This window comes from Macrosteles quadrilineatus, unplaced genomic scaffold, assembly GCF_028750875.1.
Source record: "Macrosteles quadrilineatus isolate MER2022 unplaced genomic scaffold, UCM_ALF_1.0 Scaffold_2__2_contigs__length_208266976, whole genome shotgun sequence".
Taxonomy (NCBI): domain Eukaryota; kingdom Metazoa; phylum Arthropoda; class Insecta; order Hemiptera; family Cicadellidae; genus Macrosteles; species Macrosteles quadrilineatus.
Genome location: NW_026542595.1, coordinates 136,954,689 through 136,977,106, shown reverse-complemented (window position 1 = coordinate 136,977,106; position 22,418 = coordinate 136,954,689). Strand labels below are relative to the sequence as shown.

Here is a 22,418-nt window from a genome sequence, read left to right as displayed (position 1 = left end):
TCTACACCTACATGATATCATAGAGGCATTATTGCAGTTTAAATCAGCTGTCTAGCAGAAAGCCTCTTTCCTCTTTTTAAATGAAAAATCAATATGGAGTCGTGTGTGTCTTCGTACAGTGATTAAATATTTAATTTAATGGTGTTATTTTCATACCTTAAGTGATAATATTCCTTTGAAATGAAACGAAAAAGTTTTCATTGCCTTCTTTCAATAATTGCTTTAGGGTTTTCGATAGATCTGTGTAATAGTTTGGACGATCCTTACAAGACCCTGGGGATTCCAAAATCGTCCACAGTTCCTGAAATTAAGAAAGCTTATAAACAATTAGCCAAAGAATGGTAAGTCGATTCTTGAAGATTTATTAAACTGTGCCTGGTTGCAGCAATATATCTGAATGTAAATTGAGTAAACTTAGTCCTTTTTGTCATATTGATAATTTACAAGTCAAGTCATTATTGCTCATCCTAAAAAGAGTTCAATTCACAAATCAAGTCTAAAAATACCCGGAATAAGCTACAATATTATTCAGGATATAACTTAATATATTTTGTTATTGATCTTTCCTATAAAATCCTTATATATAATACGTGAATGTGATTCTACTAACACTAAGTTTACTCCTCCATTAATAATAGGTATTTTAAAAACGATGTGTCAAAATTATTTTTTTTGTGTAATTCCCTTTCACCAATTTCTGTAAAAACGTCCTCAGGCTTTGCCCCACAGGCCATCAAAAATCCCTATGTACTTCTTATGAAGAAAAGATTTTGTTTACTTAAACAGACAAATAATTTAAATGAATTTAAAGTAATTAAACATGTTTGTAGCATAGGTGTTTTCTGAGAAACCTACAGTGGTGGAATTTCATGTAAAACCAGGTTGGATTCGGTTTTGACTCTCTTCAATAGCCTTTACCTGTGGAATTTTTGAACCCAAATCTACATAAATTGTAAAGATTAAACACATTTTGAACAATTGAAATCATAGCCTACTGCATCTAGGCTATATGATATTTTACAAATTTGTTCTATTTGCAGGCATCCTGATAAAAACGACGATCCATCAGCTGAAGACAAATTTGTTGAAATAACCCAGGCTTATGAGGTAAACAAACAAATTAAGTTATTCTACACATTTTTATGCCACTTATGTAAAAAATAGACCTTTCAAAATCGAGCAGGTGCTTCTTTGATAGGGGCACTTACCTAATAGGTAGCCTATATTATAAAATAAATATTTTATGTTATCATTCAATTCTTGAACACACTTGACTTGAATATCAGTAAGTTACAACTAAAAATATTTAGTGACTCCAGCTACAGTTTTTATTAATGTACTTAAAACAGTCATTTGGAGAATTTGGAGTTATTTATATGATTGGAGAATCTGACATAATTTTAATTTGTATACATACAGTATTACTTAGTTTTTGAGCCACATTTACAGCTAATTTTTAATGCTATACAGTTGCTCACGGACCCAGAACGGCGCAAGCAGTTTGACACGTTTGGTCGGATGGAGGAGCCTCGACCACGTCATGAATACCGGCGCTACGACCCTGTTGACGATCTCTTTGCCGGAACCGGTTTTCGGTTTCAGTACTCGGACCGAGATATCACACTCTTCCATAAACTCTCGATTACTACAAGGTAATCTGCTGTTTTAATGATTATTTGGGATTTCAAGAATAATTTGGAAACCATTCCATAAACTCTACATCACTAGAAAATATGTTGGAAATGAAATGATTAATGGTATTTTTTATTGCCAAGATTCAATGTACAGTACACAAGTCAACTTGATTTTTATGTTTGTGATTCTGTATCCCAAATAAATATCCCTAAATATTATCTTAGAAGATTCCAATCAAAAATTAAATGTTACTATATAGGCCTATCATCAACACAACCTATGCCAGAATATGTTCTCTATTAAACGTTAGTTTAGCAACTGAAAATGAATCCCTATAAATAATATTATTGTTTGGTCAGTATAGCTCGGCCGCATAGAAAACGACCTGTGCGCTAATGCTAAACCAATGCTGGAGGAGGTCGCTTTCTAAGCGGCCGAACTATAGTAGGCCTACCATTATAGCATCTCCCATTCCTCATCAGTAACTGGAGAGAACCTCTTGTGCGAAGGAGTGGGGGGCGTTACGTCACTCTTCTCTTGAGGGAACACCATTACCGTAACGAGACGCTTCGTGGCATAGTTGATAGCATCTCAGACTGGTAATCGAAGGGTCTCAGGTTCGAATCTTGCCGGCAACACTAACTTTTTGACCAAGATTATGCTTATTTTTTTATTCTTTACTTTATTTTTTTAAATTAAAACTATTTTTTTAATTAGTAAACCTTCATTAGATTTTCATTTTATATTTTTATATCATCAGCAAGTTTGGTTAGTTCGGTTAGGTTATGACAGTTAATTTTTTTAATAAAAAATATTAATATTTACTTATTTTATACAGTAATTAAAAATTATAAGTAAACCTTCATTAGATTTTTATCTTAACTTAGATCTTTTTTTTATTATCAGCAAGTTTGGTTGGTTAGGTTAGGTTATGGCAGTTAAATTTTCTAATACAAAAATTTAAGTTAAAATTAATTTTATAGTTAAAAAATTTAAGTTAAAATCATTTTATATTTAAAAAATTATTTTATAGGCCTAATTAAAAAGTTAATTTTTCTAACTAAAAAATTATAAAATAAATTTAAAGATTTTCTTAATTTGGCGTGAGGGGCTCACCCACAATCCCCCACTCCTTCACACAAGAGGTTCTCGCCACTAGTGATGAGGAACGTGAGATGCTAGTGGCCTACCATATAAAATGAAGATAACTTTAATACCAATCACCTGTTTAGAAATTAAAAAAGGATTTAAACTACTGAATGTATAACATTTTGTAAGTTTTCATGCTATCCAATGTTTTATCAATAAAAAACAAAATGCCAAAAGAATTAATGCCTTTTCAATATTTTTTATATGCTTGTAAGAGTTAACATTTATACCATGTCTCATTCAAACTTGTCTTAAGATAGAACTCAATTATGCTTCTTCATTTTGTCACAAGCACCTTATGTTCATATTCTAAACCCTCCGGCATAAATGTGCTGGCAGTGAATCATCAAAAAGAGAGAAATTATTGTAATTTTGAATAAAAACAAAACAATTGATTTGTTGCAGGGCTTTTGAAAATATGTTGGTACCCAAAAGTTACCGCACCCCGTATCTGATCCTCTTCTACTCGGACTGGTGCTTTGCCTGTCTACAAGTGGAGCCGGTCTGGCGACGAATCATGGAGGAACTGGAGCCAATCGGAGTGAGTCTCTGATTTCAAAACTTAGTCCTTCAGTATACAGAAGCTTTGTCATACAAAAGCTTGAACCAATCACAGCCAATTTCTGATAAAATAATTGAGTGTAGGATATTTGGGATTGAATGTAAATCTATAACAGTGTGTTTTAAATGTATCTAACTTGTTTTACCACTTTAAGTTTCTGGCACTAACAAACTCCTCGTAATGAGCTTGTCGCCATTGGAAGTCTCTGATATTTAAACATTGTTTAGTTTCTGAAACAAATTTTTGTTATAAACTCACACCTGCCACAGTAATTTCCTTTTTTATTGGTCTGGCACAGTGAGTTTATAAGCAAATTAATAACCAAACTAATGAATTTATGCTCCTTTGTAGCCTATATTAGAAAAATTTGATCCCATTGTTAAACTGCGCTCTTTTTTCTCTAGGATTATTGCTGAGATAGTTAGTCTCCTTGTAATTGTCTTGAATTGAGCTGCAATGTTATCAGTTAACTGATAGATGTTGTGCCACATCAGGTCGGCATTGCTACAGCACACGCTGAGAATGAGCCGATGCTCGCTCGTAGAGTCAGTATCCACTCTCTGCCTTGTCTCATCATACTTGTCGACGGCAAACCCATTGTCTACAAGGAAAGTTTATTCAGTGTGCAAAAAGTTGTAGGTAAGTGAAGTGCTACTGTTATTTGGGTTATAAAATAAACTTGGTTTAGTAGAATAGACTGAGCAGCCTATCCCTCAAGTTTATATATATTATCTTACTACCGTAATTCAAATTTTGTTGCCTCTATTTAAAGAACAGCTCACGATATTTTTCTTTAAAAATAACAAAATAACCCAAAATTAACTGAGCTTTATTCAGTCTGATAGGATAAAAGTAGTTTGAACTACCCTTTTGTGATATAACTATATGACATATTTCCAGTAACAAAGCTATGCATCTAACTTTTGACTAGTAAGTTTGTATACATTAACAGTCACAATCTCCAGTTAAACAACGTATGATGTTGTCACACAGAGTTTGTGCGCAACAAGTTGCCGTACCGGTTGATTCAGAGTGTGACGGATGATGGTTTGGATGAGTTTCTCGCAGGCTGGGTGGACAACAAGGTGCGTGCACTGGTGTTTCAGCGACAAGGCCCGGTGAGACTGCGCTACCTACTGACCGCCTTCGCTTATCGGGACAGAGTTGCATTTGCGTATGTATCTGTCATTATTCTTCCTTTGTTGTATCATATTGTGCTTCTTACTGAGAAAATGTATTAAAAAGATTATTTCTCTAATAGAAATCTGACTTGATACGACTGCATGTTACTAAATACGAGTTCTCCAATCCAGACAATCAGGGGGGAAAATTTGGAGTGCGAGCTGGTCTAGGTGGTCGCGGGCTTCAGTGCCTGTGGTCCCAGGTTCAAATCCCGCCAATTACAAATGAATTTTATCTATGTGAAATCCACAATCCTCTAGGACTAGCCTGAAATAATGTGTAAAACCGTTCTAGGCTATAACTAGCGTCCTAGAATGTGAAGGTGGGACATTAAAAAAATCCAGACAGTCAAATCTCAAATGTTTTCTCGAGATTAATATATTTTTTTGCCTCAACACACTACTAACCTACTAAACCTTATCCTTAGTGACTGAACACACTGTGTTTTCCTACCTTTCCTATCCCTTCTACCTCTTCCGTCAAGTCTTACATAGTTTGATGTGTGGTGTTGTAGGTTTGTACAGACCAACACAGCCAAGGGCGAGGCAGTCAGAGCCAGACTGCAAGTACCTCCTGATATGGACTCACTGTTGTTGTTCAATGAGAACACAGAGCGGCCTGTGGCTAGTGTGTCCATGATCAACATACCAGTACAGACGCTACAGGACGTCATCAACTCCAACAAGTACCTGTTACTGCCGAGGCTCTCCTCTCAGGTACAACCTAACTGGTATCTTAACAAAGTTAGTTTACTAACACTACTATCTAGGTATTTGTGTCACAGACAGAAACTAAGTGCTGAAATTTCAACCTCATTGCAGACAGTTCTCGAACCACCTTCAAAGCAGTTCCAAAACAAATGGCAAGCGCTAATACTGAACAGGTGAACTGCTTTCAGGATGGCTGCTACAAGGTTGAATCGAAATGTCAGCACTTATTTACAAAGTTTCTATCTTTGACGACATTGTCCCTAGAAAACTTAGTTTTTAGTGTTAGTGTGAAACCTTACTTTTTAGGTTAAAAGTTTGTTTTCTATTTCAACAGCTTATTTTATGGTAATATAGTTCATAAGGTGCAGGTGGCTTATTGGGGTTTAGGAGCAGTTCTTTTTTTGTGAAGGTTCAGTTAAAAAATCCACCTATGACCGTAAATCTCTATTGGTTGGTTGTTGGTTCTGTTACCCAGCAATTTATATCTCACCTTGAACTGTACCTCTACCGGTGCAGGGAAAATAAATAGGTGTTTGGCGAGAATTGTCTCTATGTGGGATTCTCCTTTACAAAACGCCCTACAGTTATTAAAAATAGGTTAGTTATTTATTTGTATATTTTAAGCCTAAAGAAAACTTATCTCTAATTTATTTGCAATACTTTAAAATAATTTGCAACTTTAGGAGAACTTGTTCACATAGATATTTAGATCAAAAGTTGCTCAAGAGACTTTTTAAGATTTAGGTTTAGACGAAAGTATGTGTTTGGATATAAGGTTTTTAGTAGTACTTGTCTTCATAACTATATTATAAACTAGACTCTGATAACAATTTTTAACAACTTAAATATGACATTTGTAGGAATTGTTGGATGCGTTGTGTCCTGCGTCTCCTCGTAAGCGGCTGTGCGTGCTGCTCGTCTCGCAGAACACCCCCCACCACGAGCCCCACCGACAGAGTCTGCGTAGGTTTGCGCAGGAAGCCAACTATGCAGACAAAGTATGCTTTATGTACATTTTCCAGGAGCGCCAAGTGGAGTTTGTACACGCTTTACTTTCAGGTTTGTTCACATAGAGTTGTAGGCCTACCTGAATTTCATAGGTTTGTGTTTGGACTGTGGATATATGACTAAGGTCATGGACGAGTTGCATCTAACTGGATAAAAAAAACAAAGAGATAGTCTAGAACAGGGTATAGGCTGGGATGAAACCTGTTTTAGCAAAAATGCTACAAACTCTCAGACCACTAAAGCATAAATATTAATCTTTAAGTATTTTAAAAAGTTTGCCAGTTACAATTACATGTTTGAACATTACATCTTTAATTTTATTTGTAGAAAATTTGCTATGGCCTGCAAAAACAATGTAGCATTTTTAAGTTGTGTATAGCAAAATGCTTAAAATTTGACCGCAGCTTAAAACCTGGTCTAGAAGTCTTTGAGCTCTATGACACAACAAAAATATTTTTTTTAACTTGTGGTACTTCTGTTATTTATTTGGACACCTACTTGACCACTTCCACATTTAGGGGTTTTCCACCTTTTACTTCAATGAATAATTGGGACTTGGTCCAAAACTGTATACTTATTAATGTTTGCCATATTTGTCCTCATGACTTTTAGAAATGATGTGTCATTCTTTTTTCACCAATTACCTTGGGTTCCTTACATCAACAAGCATACTAGATCTCTGGCACAGTTTTTTAGCCTCTTTGGTATTTGGTATTTGAAAAGATAACAAACTAAAACTTGTCACCATCGGTCCAAACTATGATATGCTCGTCTCAACCTAAACGCTTGATTTGTGTTTTTTGCAATACAATTCATGTTAAGAAATATTTAGACTGCGTTGTGTGGCAGGTGAGAGCAGCCCAGGTCAGCCGTTGGTCGCCATTTTGTGGCGTAGAGACCAGAAACACATCAGGTACGAGTGGCTACCCGAGGGACAAGACTGGGCGAGTTACAACACGACCAAGCAGCACCTGGAGCCAGCCATCGAGAGGCTCCTTCGGGCTACTCAGGTATGATGACCTCTTGTGTAGCTTCAGTAGCTGAATCTTTTAGCCAAATAGTATGAATGCACACACAGCCCTAAAAACCCATGTACCGGATAACAGGGTCATGCAAGTTTATCTACAATTGCAGGAGTACTTTGTCAATAAAATTTGTTTGAATTAAATTGAAAAAAATTATATAAGTTTACATAAGGTATACAATACTAAATTAAAATTGTACAGGTCATAAAAATCCAACAATATTATTGAGCTAAACATGCTTTCAAAATTTTCAGCAAATTTTTCTTATAGGGGACAAACTATTGATCATGAATCTCATGATCTCATGAGACCTGATCTCATGGTAAAACCTGGACTGGAACAATCTCTTCAAGTCTGTTGGAATCAATGGAAATTTAATATTTGTATACATATCTAGTGAAATAAAAAGTAAAATGATATTGAATTGTCTTATATCTAGATCATTAAGAGAATTAAAGAAAGGAATAAAATCTAGGAATGCTTCATTGTTAGTGGTGTGATTACAATAAGCTAGGAACTACTTAAGCTGTGATGTAAATCTGACTGACGCAAAACTACTTTACTGATGAATTAATTAATTAAATTCATTGGCCTTACTGTTTGTCCGTAATGACTTGAAAAATTTGAAGTTTAATAACTAATTTCCTTCAGGCTGTTACAGTGCCTGGACTTGATCACAACAGTTTACCTTTACCTACAATGTAATTTCTTAAAACCAGTTGAATGCCAATGATTAAAAACTGTCACTACTAAAATCCTGCTCTATTTTACACTGAACCACCTTGTGACAGGATATTTCAACCATATGTTTGTTTGAACTCTCGTGTAAACTTTCTTTGCAGGATAAAGATATTTTTTTTCTGTCCCAGGCTATGACTCACGAGGCTGTGATAGGAGAGCTGATTGATGAGCAGGCACAAGGGATCATCTCTAAAGTCATCACCAAACTGCTCATCACCTACGACATCTTGCGAGACAACCTGGACAAGGAACACATCCTTCCTGTGGTGTCTGTCATCGCCACTGTCGTGGTCATACTGGCAGCCGGCTACTTGATGGCTTACCTAATGTAAGTGGTTCATTCATTGTTTTGTTTGTTATAAAATGTTTTAAATACCCAAAAGAGTGAAAGGTTGTAAACTGTAAGAGATAACCGTTGTTAACATTTCAGAGGTTGTATATTGTTAAGTTGTATGTATTTATATTTTCCTTTCATTTAAGAACCTCAAAGATACTTTACTGAACGTCTTGTTGATGGTGTGTAGGAAACTGGAAGAGACACGGGTGCAAGAGGAGTTTGCAAGTAAACCGCGCAAGGGCAAGACCGCAGTGTACCAACCGTCGCTGAAGCTACACGAGCTGCGCGCAGAGACGTACAACGGACTGGTTCGACTGCTGCGGCCGGGTTGTCGGACAATACTGCTGCTGTTAGACACCCAGAGCAGACCTGTCCTGCTGCCCAAGTTCCACAAACATGTCTGGCCGTACCGCAAAAACAAGACACTCATGTTTGCTCATCTAAACCTTGACAGAGGACTCTCATGGTTAGTTTGTTCACTGGCCTGGTAGAATTTATTGTCAACAAAATGCTAATCATGGTTTTCATCCATAGACATCCATAGAAGTGTAACTAAAAGGAGTAGCCTGTTTGCAGCCCTTGCCTTAGTAGGGTCATGTAGTCGGGAAATAAAAACGTTTCTAGATTTAAATACATGCGTTAATTTTGTCAATTTCATTTGGTTTTGTATCTATGGTGAACCAAGTGAGACCGTTACAGTACTGATTGATGATTCACTTTTTAAACCAATAAATGTTTCCAAATTCCTTGGCTTCACTGAGGGCCAGGGGCTCATTTGTAGTAATCAACTTGACAATGCCTGCACAAAGACATCTTACGGCTGTTATGCTTTCAGGGTAGTAAGAAAACTTTGATCAGAAAATGTTTAATGTACGGCCTACTTTGGCCTAAACCACCCCTATCCTTCTTACTGAACTACCCTGTGAGATGGGGGTATAGAAACAAACTTCTAAAGGTTGTTCTGTCTTCAAATAAGAGCCATCAACATAATGGTTAAATTGAAAGGTCAGAAAGTTTTGTTCATCTTAAGGGAGTTGGGTCTACTTAATCTTGTCTACCTGTAAACCCTGGAAGGTGGTATATTTTGCAACTTAAAATGTATCCTAAAACAAGGACAGGATATACACTCATATGACACTAGGGGCAAATGGCTGTACAGGTTGGTTCAAAACCAACCCCTAGCAGCCATTAGCATGTCTAACCATAAAGCCATAAATTAGAGGACAACGCCGGTTCTCTTAAACTTTCACCTAAGTTTTCCATAATGTCAATTTCTGTCTGTCTTTACACCCTCAACTAATTAATTTAATCTATATCTTAGCCTTCTCAGTGCTTCTTACTAATCTAGCCGTGATCTACTGTCTCATACTATCATTATTTCACAACAACTCAGAAGGCAACTGCTTCATCAACAGTTGATTAAGCAGTTGCCTTCTGAGTGTAATAAGACTAAATGACCTTTAACCCTCTACACTCAATTTATAATTTAAGGGAAAGCCATTTTGGCTAGTCAAGATTTTTTAATGGAATAGAGTTCATCTAGCTCTCTCGTGTACTCCTGAATTAGAGTCCAGGACCAATAGATACACAATAAATGAACACAACACGGATCACAGATTTTTTTCATGATGTTGTTGACCTCTTTAGAGAGTAGGATCAGGACGAAATATTGGTGTTGTCATGTGTTCTTCTGTTGTACATATAATATTAGCCCCTGGACTATAATTTTCTCAGGCTTATATGGCAGTTAACATGTAAATGCTCGATTGCAGGTACAAAGAGCTTCTACAGCTGAGCCTTGCTGAGTCTCGTGATCAGCCACTGAACGTCAACCCTCGCAACTGCATCGGCACTGTGCTGTCTCTCAACGGCCTCCGCAAGTACTTCTGCATGTACCACGCCAAACACCCTGAGTGTCTGGGTACAAAGGGCACCCGGGTGAGTCTGGCTTCTTGTCTAAACCTTCCCTAGATTTTTTTTTATAATTTGTAAAGTATGCTACTGTTTGATGGTTTTCACTAATTTAGGTATTAATACAATATACAGTAATTAAGGTTAATTTTTTAAATAAGGTCAGCGGCCTTGTTTAACTGTGAATTTGGGCATCCTGACAGGAAACAGTTAACTGTAAATAAAAAGTAGTGGCAGGTACCAGGATCCTAACAACATCACTACCATGGGCCTTTATTAACAGGGTACAGTACCCTATTTATAAAGCTTACGAATCAAATTTTTATTAAAGTACACTAGAGGTTGTCTTGTGGTTGAAATCTTGACCAAAAATATGTAATCTACAGACTTCTCTATTTTCACCCCACGCTGTAAATAAAACATGTAATTGGAATTTCTTCCATTTGTTTTTATTTTCAGTTTATATTTCGTTGTTGTTTCGTCACCAGAATGGAAACCCATAAGGCCAATGTATTTTTTTAATTTATTTTAACCAAATTTTTTGTTATTTTTGAGCCTATTTTAATTTTTAAAGGGATTCTGCGCATCTACAGAAAAATATCTTTCTATCAGTGTGCATAGATTTTCCCTGCGATGCACACGAGCTGAGAAAAAAGGTTTTCAAGAAACATGCTTGCCTATATAGATTTTTGTAATTTAAAAATAATCTACATAAGACAAGAATTAAAAAAAAAAAAATCTAAATTTTGTCAAAGGAATGGCTCTAGGTCAGAATTTTATTTTTAGAAAAAAAAGGGAAGAGCTTACCTGAGGAAAGGTCTCTAATAGACCATTGCCCATTGAACACAGTACACACAATATTTCCCTTATATACCGGGGATTGTTCAAAGATTTTTTCTGAACTTTTTTCTTCCTGAAATGCTATTTATTTTCCCTTATGATAAAAATCAAATAATTTTAAGTTGAAATACAACTAAAAACACTGGAATGGACAGTACAGACACACAGCGTCATTAAAAATGAGATAAAAAACTGAAAAACTCTCAGACTGATATATTACTGGACGGACTATTGCACAGCTGGATTCTATAAATTTGGCAAATATTATTATTGTTTTCTAACACCTTCACTATTTTTGAAAGACATGTTTTTAGGCGAGGTTTATTATACTGTATTGTTCAGCTTGTGGGCTTCACTCACCTTAATTTGTTAATCCAGGACTCGTCAAATGTAACACAACGAAGACACAAACACACATACACGCACATAAAAATCGTCCTTGGATTAATTTACTCCGTCTTGGTCCCGCGAAACGTCGGAGTAAATTAATCCAAGGACGATTTTTATGTGCGTGTATGTGTGTTTGTGTCTTCGTTGTGTTACATTTGACGAGTCCTGGATTAACAAATTAAGGTGAGTGAAGCCCACAAGCTGAACAATACAGTATAACACCTTCACGTTGAACTCTCCTTCATTATACCAAACCAATAAAAACTGTTAATGTAGATTGGTTTTAGTCTCACACCCACAGTGTATACACAACAGATGCTTCTTCTCGTAACTGAATATTGGTCGTTAAATAATTTTCCAGCGGATGAAGAGGATGACCAAACAGCTGTCTGTGGACCCGGCTGGCTCCTTCATGGGCTTTGATGAGACAGACTCAGAGGAGAGTGACCTCTCAGATGTGGAGCAGGGACTCAAGCCTATAACTCAGGTCGGTACTGCAAATTTGCTTGTAAATTTTGATAAAACTGAATAAATAAACCCAGTTTTCTTAGGATATTTTTCAAGGTCGGAATAGTCTCTTAACACCTTTTCTGTTTATTGACTCCCACTATTTCTCAGGTTGAAATAATGTTATAGCTATCTACAAATTCTGTTTAAGGTTATGTTGGGCTAGGTTAGGATAGGTTAGAATAGAATTGAGACATAGCCTAAAACGGAAATTGTGTTTCTTTATAAATTATAGAGTGGTAGCGAATTATTGGAATAGGTCCGCTTCTTGAAATTCAACTCAACTGCAATTAGATAAATTGTTGTTAGTCATATTTTTAAGTCAATCTGTGTCATAAATACTTTAAACTAATTAATATTCTAATAAGTCTGCCTAAAATAATTCTAAACTCTAAACGTTAAATGATGTAGTGATGTAACTGTATCATCAAACCATGACTGATTATGTTGTATCAGTGGTCTAAAAATAACTCATGAGAGGGGGCCCAAAAAATAAGGTTGCAGGGGGGCCTGAAAAAATCTGTCACGCACCTGCTGACTCTGAAACCCGTGGTATAGCTTTCAATAAAACAAAATTTATGTATCTATTATAATGATCTAAAATTTGTTAGCCTTATTGTTTTTTTTATTTGCTCCCAATTGGTTGTTTTATGGAATAAGCCCTCTATATATATGAAGTCATGATTACCCTCTTTCCACATTAATTAGTTGTAGCAAATTTCCCATATAGGGAATAAGCTATTTTGGTTTTTTTCCAGAACGGTGACAAGTATAGCCATGTGATTTTCCAAGAGAATCTACTCGATGGGCTTCCAAACTGGCTGGACAGATTGTTCGAGGGAACAACTCACAGATATTACATCAACTACTGGCCCGACTTCAACGCCAAATGAGAGCCTTCGGTCATCCAACGTACATTTAGTTACGGTCATCGGTGACGTCGCACGATCCCTACGCGTTTAAATATTTTTGTGTTCGGATTTTTTATAAAAGTTTACATGAATTCAAAGGGTATTATTTCAATAAGTAATATGAATAGGTTTATAGATCTTATCTGGCAATCGATTAATTTACTATCACGTAGAGTATTTGTTATGATTTTATTCAAATATTAGTAGATTTTATAATGTTGTATCTTGAAGTGTTTTTGTCACACAAAAAATAAGGAGAACAAATTTAGTACCTATCCTATGTGTAATAATTTTTAGTTTTAGTTTTTATGTCTTTTTTTAACACTAGACTAAAAAAGCTAAACACAATTTAAAACAATCATTTTAGAGGCAGCCTACCCTTGAAATATTTAAGGTAATTGTTATTCCAGTTTTTATTTTATTTATTATTTTATAGATTTTAAAAATAAAATTTTGTTCGTTACATGTTATACTAATGAACTACACTTTCTAATTAGGCTGTGAATTGTTAAGTAAAATGTTGTCAAAGCCTTTAAAATCATATTCCGGTTAAACTCGTAGTATTATATCATCAACATCGTAATGAAATATTTAACCATTATCATCAAGACCCTAATCAAAAGTTAGATTTCTTTTACTGCTAACTAATATAAAGTTGTATTAACATCTTCATTAATCATGATTGTGTTTTATTTTATTGTTAAGTAACTGTTACAAAAAGAAACTATTGTTTGCAATGTTTTATTGTTTAGTGTTCAATTTCATGTTCATTGTCAATGTTTGTACAATGCTTGTTTCATATGTGTATATATTACTGTATTGTACAGTTTGTATTGTTATATACTAGCTTGTAAGCTTTTATTATTACTACAGTCATAGGTATTAAATACTGAAAAGTAATAAGATAGAACATGATGTAAAATTAAAATGTGCACTGCATGTGTGAACGAGAAACCCACCACTTTATGTATTGTAGAACATATCTTTTGTTATGTGTATTTATCAGTATTGCAGTCTTTTTTCAGCCCATCATTTGTTTTTTTTTTCAACAGCCATAGGTGTTATGACTATCAAGAAATAATTAATAATTTGCATTTTTGTTTGAGAGCTTGGTGAACAAATATAATAGTGTAACCCAATACTTTTTTATTGATTATCAGTGTCAACTTGCAATATAGGAATGTGGTGCTATATAAATTTAAAATTATTTGAAACTAGAAAAAAATATGATCATGCTTTTTTACAGATAAAGTTGTTGCATTTATTGTAAAACTACAATTTATTTACATACTTTTATAGCCAGTGTTATCAAAATATTCATGAGTTTTCAGTTTTCATTCATGGTGATAACGTTAATTGTCATATGAATATCGCCACATGAAATTAATACAGTACACTCCGTCTTATCCGGACTCCTCAGGACCGAGGCCAGTCCGGATAACGGTTTTTCCGGTTAAACCGACATCCCCAAAAACTTGTTAAAACAGAGCATTTACTGTGATATTCAACTTAAATTTAGGAGAACATTGTATTTATTCATGTGATAACTGGTCTCAAATCTTTCCCACGAGAACAGTTGTTTCAGGACCGCCCACTTCCTGCTGATCTAGTCCGGTTAAACCAATGTGCTGCTAAAAATTGTCCGGTTAAAGAGATGTCATTTCCGCCGAGTGTAGTCCGGTTAAACAGATGTCCGGTTAAAAGGTGTCCGGATAAGAGGGAGTCTACTGTATTGTCATATATGAACTTTCATAGATATTTTGCCATTACTGTGAATGGCCTTTTCAGCATTTGAATTAATGTGTTTGGGCTGATAATGAAAGCAAAAAACATCAAAAATATCAACTCAATATCTCCCTGGTTAGTTTATGTGATGCCGCTGAAATCATGAGCTAAGGAGAAGAATGAAGATGATAGACTTAACATGTAAGAATTCATGTGTTAAGTATAAAAGGAGCACATTGGTTATAGATAATTTAGTTGTTATATTTTCAATTATATATTTATCTCTTTGGGGTTGTCATATATGAATCTCTCCACATCTAAAACCTGTAAGGTTTCGCCGCTTTGTGGAGCAAAGCTAAATATTTTCTAATGAACTTTAATTTATAAAAATTCCATTTATTACCTAGACCATTTATTACACTTATTTACTAGAGCCCTTGCCAAAGTATGCTATCAACCTTTCTTTAAGTTTACTTTTTCTTTTTATCAATATTGTAGATTTCAGCCAGCTTCCTGGGGAACTTATGTTTAAATATGCTAACTTCTTAAGCTTTTTCACAAACTCTTTACCATACATATTGTTAGTGGTTAATTTACTCGACCTATCCATTCCTTCCATTTACATTGCTCTCTTTCTTAATGATTTTCAAAAGCTGTTGAAACATTCTAGTCAGCCATCTTGAACTGTATATACCATATTAGTATAGTTTTTATAATATAAATGAATGTTTTAAGTGGTCATCCTTGTCACTGATTTTTACAGGAACATTTTGTGTGTTGACGGAAAGTTTTTTTTGTTAAAATGTTACCCTATTGATTTTCATCAATTCTGGGACTATCATATTTGTTAGGCTACTTGCATTGCTGGGAACAACCTATGTACAACTTTGGTTTACACCCGAAGTATAAATATTTTTTAAAATTATACTGTATCATTATTATAGTTTACTACGAAAACTAATCTGTTAAATGATCCAATCAGAGTAGGTCTTGGAAACAAAAAAGACTGTTAATTGATACATTGTGTGGTTGAGAATGAGATTGAAATGCTCAACCATCTTATTACACAATCAGTACAAGAAATGTACATACTTAGCCTTGTAGCATACCCGTTATTCAGATGGTATTCCTCCCAGAAGAATAACAACTTTTTAATAATAAAGTTATTTCATTTTAAATTGTGCCTTTTTCACCTACTTACTTCATGTGGATCAAATGTATGTTTAGTGAGTTAGATTTTAGTCGGTGGCTCAGTTGGTAATGATAAGTGTTGCAGACTATGAATGCAGGACAGTGATGTTGAATGTTCCTCATGTCCTGTTGCCGCCCCTAATATATATACTTATCAGCACAGTTTATTTAGTGTTACGACTTACCTCTTGCTTTATTTGATACGCTGTACGTGCACAGGTCAGAGACCCATGTGGACGATTAAACGTATGGTGCCAAAACCTAAAATTAAATAACAAAAAAACTAATTTTATCACATTTAAAACACCACAAAATAAAAATTTCAATCACCCAATAATAATGTATGACTCACAACTTATTGAGCATAAGACCAGCACAAACTTTTTGGGTCTAACAATAGATCAACATTTGAATTGGAATGATCATACAAAAAAAATAGTTTCAAAAATCAACTCTGGAATTTTTGCCCTTTCAAAAATGTCTGTGTACTGTGATGTCAAAACTTTGAAAAACATTTACTTTGCATAGGGCCTATATCCATTCACATATTTCCTTTGGTATCTGTCTATATGGAGCAACAACTCAAATCAATCTAGATAAAAATTAAAACATCAAAAAAGAGCAGTGAGAGTAATGCTCAGACTAAATTCTGATGTCTCGGCAAAAGAGCACTTTAAACAGCTAAACATACTAACTGTTTATGGGCAATATATTTATGATTCAATTTTAATTTTTAAAAATAAAACCTCATCCGATGTATCCAATCTACCGGTTCACCGATATGAAACAAGAAAAGAAAATAAGATTTTGCAAAATAGGCACAGATTAAAGTTTTATGAAAAAAACCATAATTTGCTGGTAAAAGTTTTTATAAACATATCCCCGGAGGAATTAGAAACGAAAAAGATCCAAAAAAGTTTAAAACAAAACTAAAAAATTTCTTAATAGTAAACATGGCAATTTATTCTCTAGAAGAATTTTTCCACCTCCCTCAAGAATACTAGATATTAAGAAGGCATCTGTATGCGGAGATGTATTTTTTAATTGATTTATAATCTGTATTTTATATTTTAATAATTGTAATCTTTGAAACTATTCAAATGCTGTATTATGTATACTTCTCAATGAATAAAGAAATTGAAAGAAGCCAACAACATCTTTTAAACAATAAATGTGTTGAAAATCTAATTAAAACTTATTGATTCAATCTTCATTAAATTATCATCTGGCTTGATTGGTAATAGCCTCAAAGAAGGTATTGTTGGGTAAAAATAGTTATTTCAATAACTTTTTCATTTTTGAATTTAAGTTATCACCTTATAAACTTAGAACAAGTTATAAACTTGACAACTAGGGCCAAACACTGTCACTTAAACAGTACCTACCGTAAAAAGTACTCTGATTCTTTCTTCTATGATGTAGGCCTAAAATATAACCTAGGATGGTAATATCAATGCCAATAATGAAAAAAAAAAACATTTGTACGAATTTAAGATTATTATTAACCCTACAGCATTCAGCAGTCATAGCTTTACAAGCATTACTCCAACTGGTATTACTGAGTTTTTACGACAGAGACCCTTCTGACAAACATCACCAAGGTTATCCAGATTGGGTGAGCAGCGTTTGGGTTTCTCAAAACAAGAAACTCTACATCCCGTGTCACATTTTTTGCAGCAAGAAGACCTATCGCTAGTTTTAGGACTGCAGCAGCCAGTCCTATCACAAGGTTTAAGACTGCAGCATCCAGTCCTATCACAAGGTTTAGGACTGCAACACCCAGACCGATCACAGGTTTCAGGACCGCAGTAATACCTCTCGCACGGTTTGGAATCGCAACAACGCTTCCTGTAGTAAGGAGTTCTTAGACATTCGAGTTGAAAATAAAGTTCCTGCAGAAGTCTCTCCAGAGTATAAACTCGCTCCATCAAGCCACAGATAAACTCAAACTCGCACCTGTCTCTGCAAGGGTCGTAACAATCCTTGGCACACATCAGGTCAAACTTAACACTCTCTAGTCGTTCCGAGATGTTGTTCAAGGAACATCTGAGCTGTTCACAGTTGGTGCCACAGTCACACTCTATGGATTGTTTGATCACCCCCTCGACACAGCATGTTTCCTCCTCCAGACTGTCCAACAGCTGTTCAATACACCTGAGTTGGCTCATGGAGTACAAATAAAGTTGGTTTGGCCTTCTTCCACTGAATAACCGTTGGATGCTGTTGCGTATTGTGTTCAACAGCCCTGGCTCTGGTGCAGTGCAGCACCTGTCTCTACAAGGATCGCAGGGCGAACAAAACGGTTTGCGAGGTCGTAGCTCTTCTCTACTGCACGACTCACACCCTACAGGGCTGTACCGCCTTCTCTCGGAGACAGCTCGGTACTTCGTACGTTTTCTAGGACTGTGGTGAGATCTTCTAGTCCTTATGTGTTTTCTTTCACAGTCAGGACAGTCGTTCATATTCACTTATCCTTTGTTTATTATTTTTCATGTAGCAGGATTCGTAATCTTTCTGTTTTAAACTCATAATACATTGATTATTTGCTTTCAGATTGCTTTTTCATCCTTGTGTGGGTCACTTAAGTATATTTGGCAGAACTGGTAATTTTGAGTTTCAATCCAAACGAAAACAAATAATTTTAAGCGGTTTGTTTTTATTTTAATGTTTATTGCCAAACATGGATCAGGTGTTAAAAAAACTTATGTAATAAACCCTAAGACAATATTATTGCACTAAATATAATCTTTGACTATTGATCATCGATCTCTATTATTACAATACAACTTCAGTATCCAATAGTCAATGATATAGTGCACCATTTGACGTTATAAATAGGGAATAGGAATATAAGAAGTTTTTGTAATTTTCAAAGAGAGTCAAAAATGTTTTTTTTTTAATTCTCTGACACTCCTTTGAGTTATAGTGTATTCATGCATTGTAACAACAACTGTGTAAAATGGTCAACATTGGCCATCGTCCAGGGGTCGAGGGGGCGTGGACGGGTCAGAGGTGTGACATTGCCCCAACATCATATCTGTTACGATGACTCGTACACATATCCCAAAACCACAGCAGTCTGAGTCTCGATTACACTGTCAACATAATTATCTATCAATTCATACTACCTACAAGAAAATGTAACAGTAAGCATTTGATATACCTGTTAGCAATGCGCATTTCAAGTAAAGAAAAAGTACAACTTTTGTTATCGCGGATATAAATTGGTACAAGTAATATACAACACTATACAGTAGATGTTTGGGTTTTGGTTATCGATCAAATTGATACTTGTATGTTTATGTTATGATGGAGTCGGATTTTATAGTTTCACGAAAGAATATTTGAAAGATTAGTGGGATGACTTAAGCAGCTTAAATACTGAGATATGAATGTTTTGCCTATGTTTTAATTATGCGACGCGATTTTCTGCACTGGACAAATATATTAAAAGTGCAGTCGCAGTCGCAACCGTTTGCCGGGGATAGCTCAGCCTACGATGGCTGGGTAATATTCCAGGGTCTGCGACAAGGTCAGGGAAACCACTAGGCCAAAAGCCGGGTCTAACCGGTATAGGACTGGCTCATACACGGGCACTGTGAACAAGTCAAAAACAAGTCACCAAAACAAACGCGCAATAATCACTACCAGGCCTACGCCGATTCTCCACACTCCTAGGGGGTCGCTGGACCAATAGTTAAGCCCAGAGTGCCTAAAACACGGTGAGTTACACGACGACTTGCCGATAAAAACCACAACGCGAGTTATCACCAGGCGGGGTCTACTAGGCCACTACAATCCAATACACAACTCTAATGCCCAAGCTAAGAATCAAACAGTTCACTCAATAATCGTACCACATAATAATATACAAGTACACTATAGGTAGGGTGGCTACACCACTAGTAGCTGGTCTCAATAAATACCAAGCCAAACAAGCAAAACTAAATGGCAATTGCACTATTAAAATATTGAGCTACTTAGTAGCAGATAAATAAATATTAACTACGTTCCAAACACTAGATAAATATATTATCTGATAGCCGGTACTCCGCTATCCAAGCTACCAAGATAACGTGTTGGACTACTAAGCAAGCTGTTCAGGTTAAATTAAAATAATCAAATGAATAACCAATAACAACCCTACTACTGCTACTGCTACTACCAACTTTATGTTACTTAGCTGGGCTTCTGTTAATAGGCTAATAAAACTAGCTACTAGCCTGCTGGCCTCGTGCTTCCAACTACGCACGCTAAATCGTGCAGCCTAGGTTTGTCGGGCCTCAGAGTTATTAGTAATATAACTAACTCTAGGTACAACGCAAAATAATATCTACTACAGTCAATTAAATTATATTATTTGCGCTCTAGCACCTGCCCAGAACCGTCAGGAATATACTTTAATATTATTCCTGACTAATAAATCCTAACTACCGTCAGGCTTCGACCAGCACGGTTACAACTCTAACTCTCGCAATAAAATCAGATATTAATATATTCAAACTAATAATATCAGCTTTTAACCAAAATCAAAGAACGTCGTCCACTCACCAGCAGTGGGTCCTAACACCCAACTTCACACCAACTGTCACACCTCGTACACTCTGTACCTCCAACGTACGCCAGCCGTCTCCACAGGCACAGGACACCAACACTATCCTCACTCTACGAGATCCACCACTAGAATGTCCGTCCTAGGCTATCCTGAACATCTAGGATATCCCAGGCTTATCGGCACTGATAAGCCGGGTCAAAGGGCGCTCGCTAGCTTCGCCGCCGCCGCTAGCTTACCTCAACAATCGGTGCGCGGCCAAATAGCAAAAATATACCCCCCTAGGGAAAATAACTCGTTACATCCCCCACTTACATCGGGATGAAAAAAAAGAAAACGGCCAAAAAGAAAAAAAAGATTCAAACTCCGGCCAAAACAAAATACTCCAACACCTAACCCAATGGTGAATCCTACACCACAGGTCTCAAACTCAAAACAAAGAAAGCTCTTCTCCTAGCCACTACCAGCCAACATGGTGCTGAATGATTTGGCATCAGGAACCAGACGGGGATTTCCATTGCAAGGGCCTTCGGGGTCTTCGTCACCAATTTTGACACTGTCTATGCGGCCCACTTGACCAGAACAGTCCTCACCCACGCCCATTCTTATCACCTCCGTCACGACCGTCACAAGTCCGAGATGTCGTATGACATCCATACCCAAAATCATATCTGTGGTAAGAGTGGGAACGTACAAGGCGTCTCCAACCCACCGTCTTCCCGCAGCCTCCCCTGCCAATCGGAACGAATACTCGGCCCTAGACCGCGACCCATCTGCCATCCTCAGAGGAGAGGGTTTCTTAAAAGGTTCTACCCCCTGGCGTTGAAGATGATCGGCGACTTCTCGCCCAACCAGGTTAACTACGGACCCAGTGTCCAATAACGCCTTAAAAACGCTGCCCATCAGCACAACTTCAACAAAGGGCCTTGTCTCCGAAATCAGCCGGTTCTCGTCTACTCCACCAACCAGGCTGTTTAGTTTTCCGAGCCACTCGGACCACTCTTCTGAGGTCGTTCGTTTTGGGTGGCCTTGCCCAGTTGACCTCCTGATGTCTGAGCTGGCCTGCCGTTTCCCGCCCGACATCCACACTGACTCACCGTCAAACCAGGTTTGCCACACCCATAACAGGAGACGGTCCTTGTATTACCACATTCTCGGGCAAAGTGACCAATCTCCTGGCACCTAAAACATTTCACCGTCCCCTTTGGACCCTCAGGCGCTCTAGCTGCTGTCACGGGCCGTTGACCGTGGACCCGATCCGAAGCAACTCGCCCAAGTGACTTGTCTTCCGGAGATGGTCTCTCGAAACTCCGCTTCTCGACTGAGACAGTTTCGGAGCGCTTCTCCACCTTCTTTTTGGGTGCGTAGGCGGTTTCCAAAACCAGCGCTACGTTTGGAGAAGGAGGAGGTCGAAAGGCCGCCTTCTCTCGCAGATAGGCCTCATAGTCTTCAGCCAACTCCACCATCTCGGCCAGGTTGCTGAAGTCACGCCGGCGTACCATCAGCTTGTACTCAGGACGCATATTGTTGTAGATCAAGTCCAATCTACCATGCTCTGACAACGTACCGCTACGCCTAAGCAAGGTACTTATGGCCACGACATAATCTCGGAAGTGTTCGGTCTCACCCTGCGTCCTTTTCCGGATCTCCTCATCCAAATTCCTCTGATAACCAGGTGGAAGGAACTGGATCTCAAATTGATGCCGGAAAGCTTCAAAAGAATACAGGAGCTCCTTGCAGTTCCTGTACCAAAGAAGTGCTGAACCTTGCAGCAGCTCCGGTAGCGCTCTGAGCAGGTCCTCTGATGATACGGAGTAGGACACCATCAGCTCTTCTAGGCGCTCCAGGAACGACACAGGGTCTCGTCGGCCATCAAACCTCAAACCCCACTTTCGGACCATGTCACATATCTTGGAGCAGTCCTTCGGCTCCACCCTGCTGGCCCCATTCGAGAGCATATCTGATCCAAGTGGCACCTCAACACTAGAAGGACGGACTGGTCTCTCTGAATGATCACTAGGTCGTTGCCATCCCTCGGGTCT

General features: G+C 37.0%; 2 protein-coding genes across 2 annotated transcripts; one reads left to right on the top strand and one right to left on the bottom strand.

Annotated features, from left to right (window-relative positions):
• The first annotated feature begins 91 nt into the window (after positions 1-91).
• LOC128987056 (dnaJ homolog subfamily C member 16-like) lies at positions 92-15,811 on the top strand. The gene is made up of 14 exons (XM_054407725.1): positions 92-341; positions 1,041-1,107; positions 1,471-1,652; positions 3,190-3,325; positions 3,841-3,985; positions 4,340-4,520; positions 5,043-5,244; positions 6,099-6,297; positions 7,096-7,256; positions 8,141-8,340; positions 8,537-8,815; positions 10,122-10,287; positions 11,852-11,977; positions 12,756-15,811. The coding sequence occupies exons 1-14, from the start codon at positions 181-183 to the stop codon at positions 12,888-12,890; spliced, it is 2,340 nt and encodes a 779-aa protein (XP_054263700.1). The 5' UTR covers positions 92-180; the 3' UTR covers positions 12,891-15,811.
• Positions 15,812-17,347: 1,536 nt separating this feature from the next.
• LOC128984941 (keratin-associated protein 4-6-like) lies at positions 17,348-18,286 on the bottom strand. Its single transcript, XM_054404309.1, has one exon. The coding sequence runs from the start codon at positions 18,284-18,286 to the stop codon at positions 17,348-17,350; it is 939 nt and encodes a 312-aa protein (XP_054260284.1).
• Between the last annotated feature and the right edge of the window lie 4,132 nt (positions 18,287-22,418).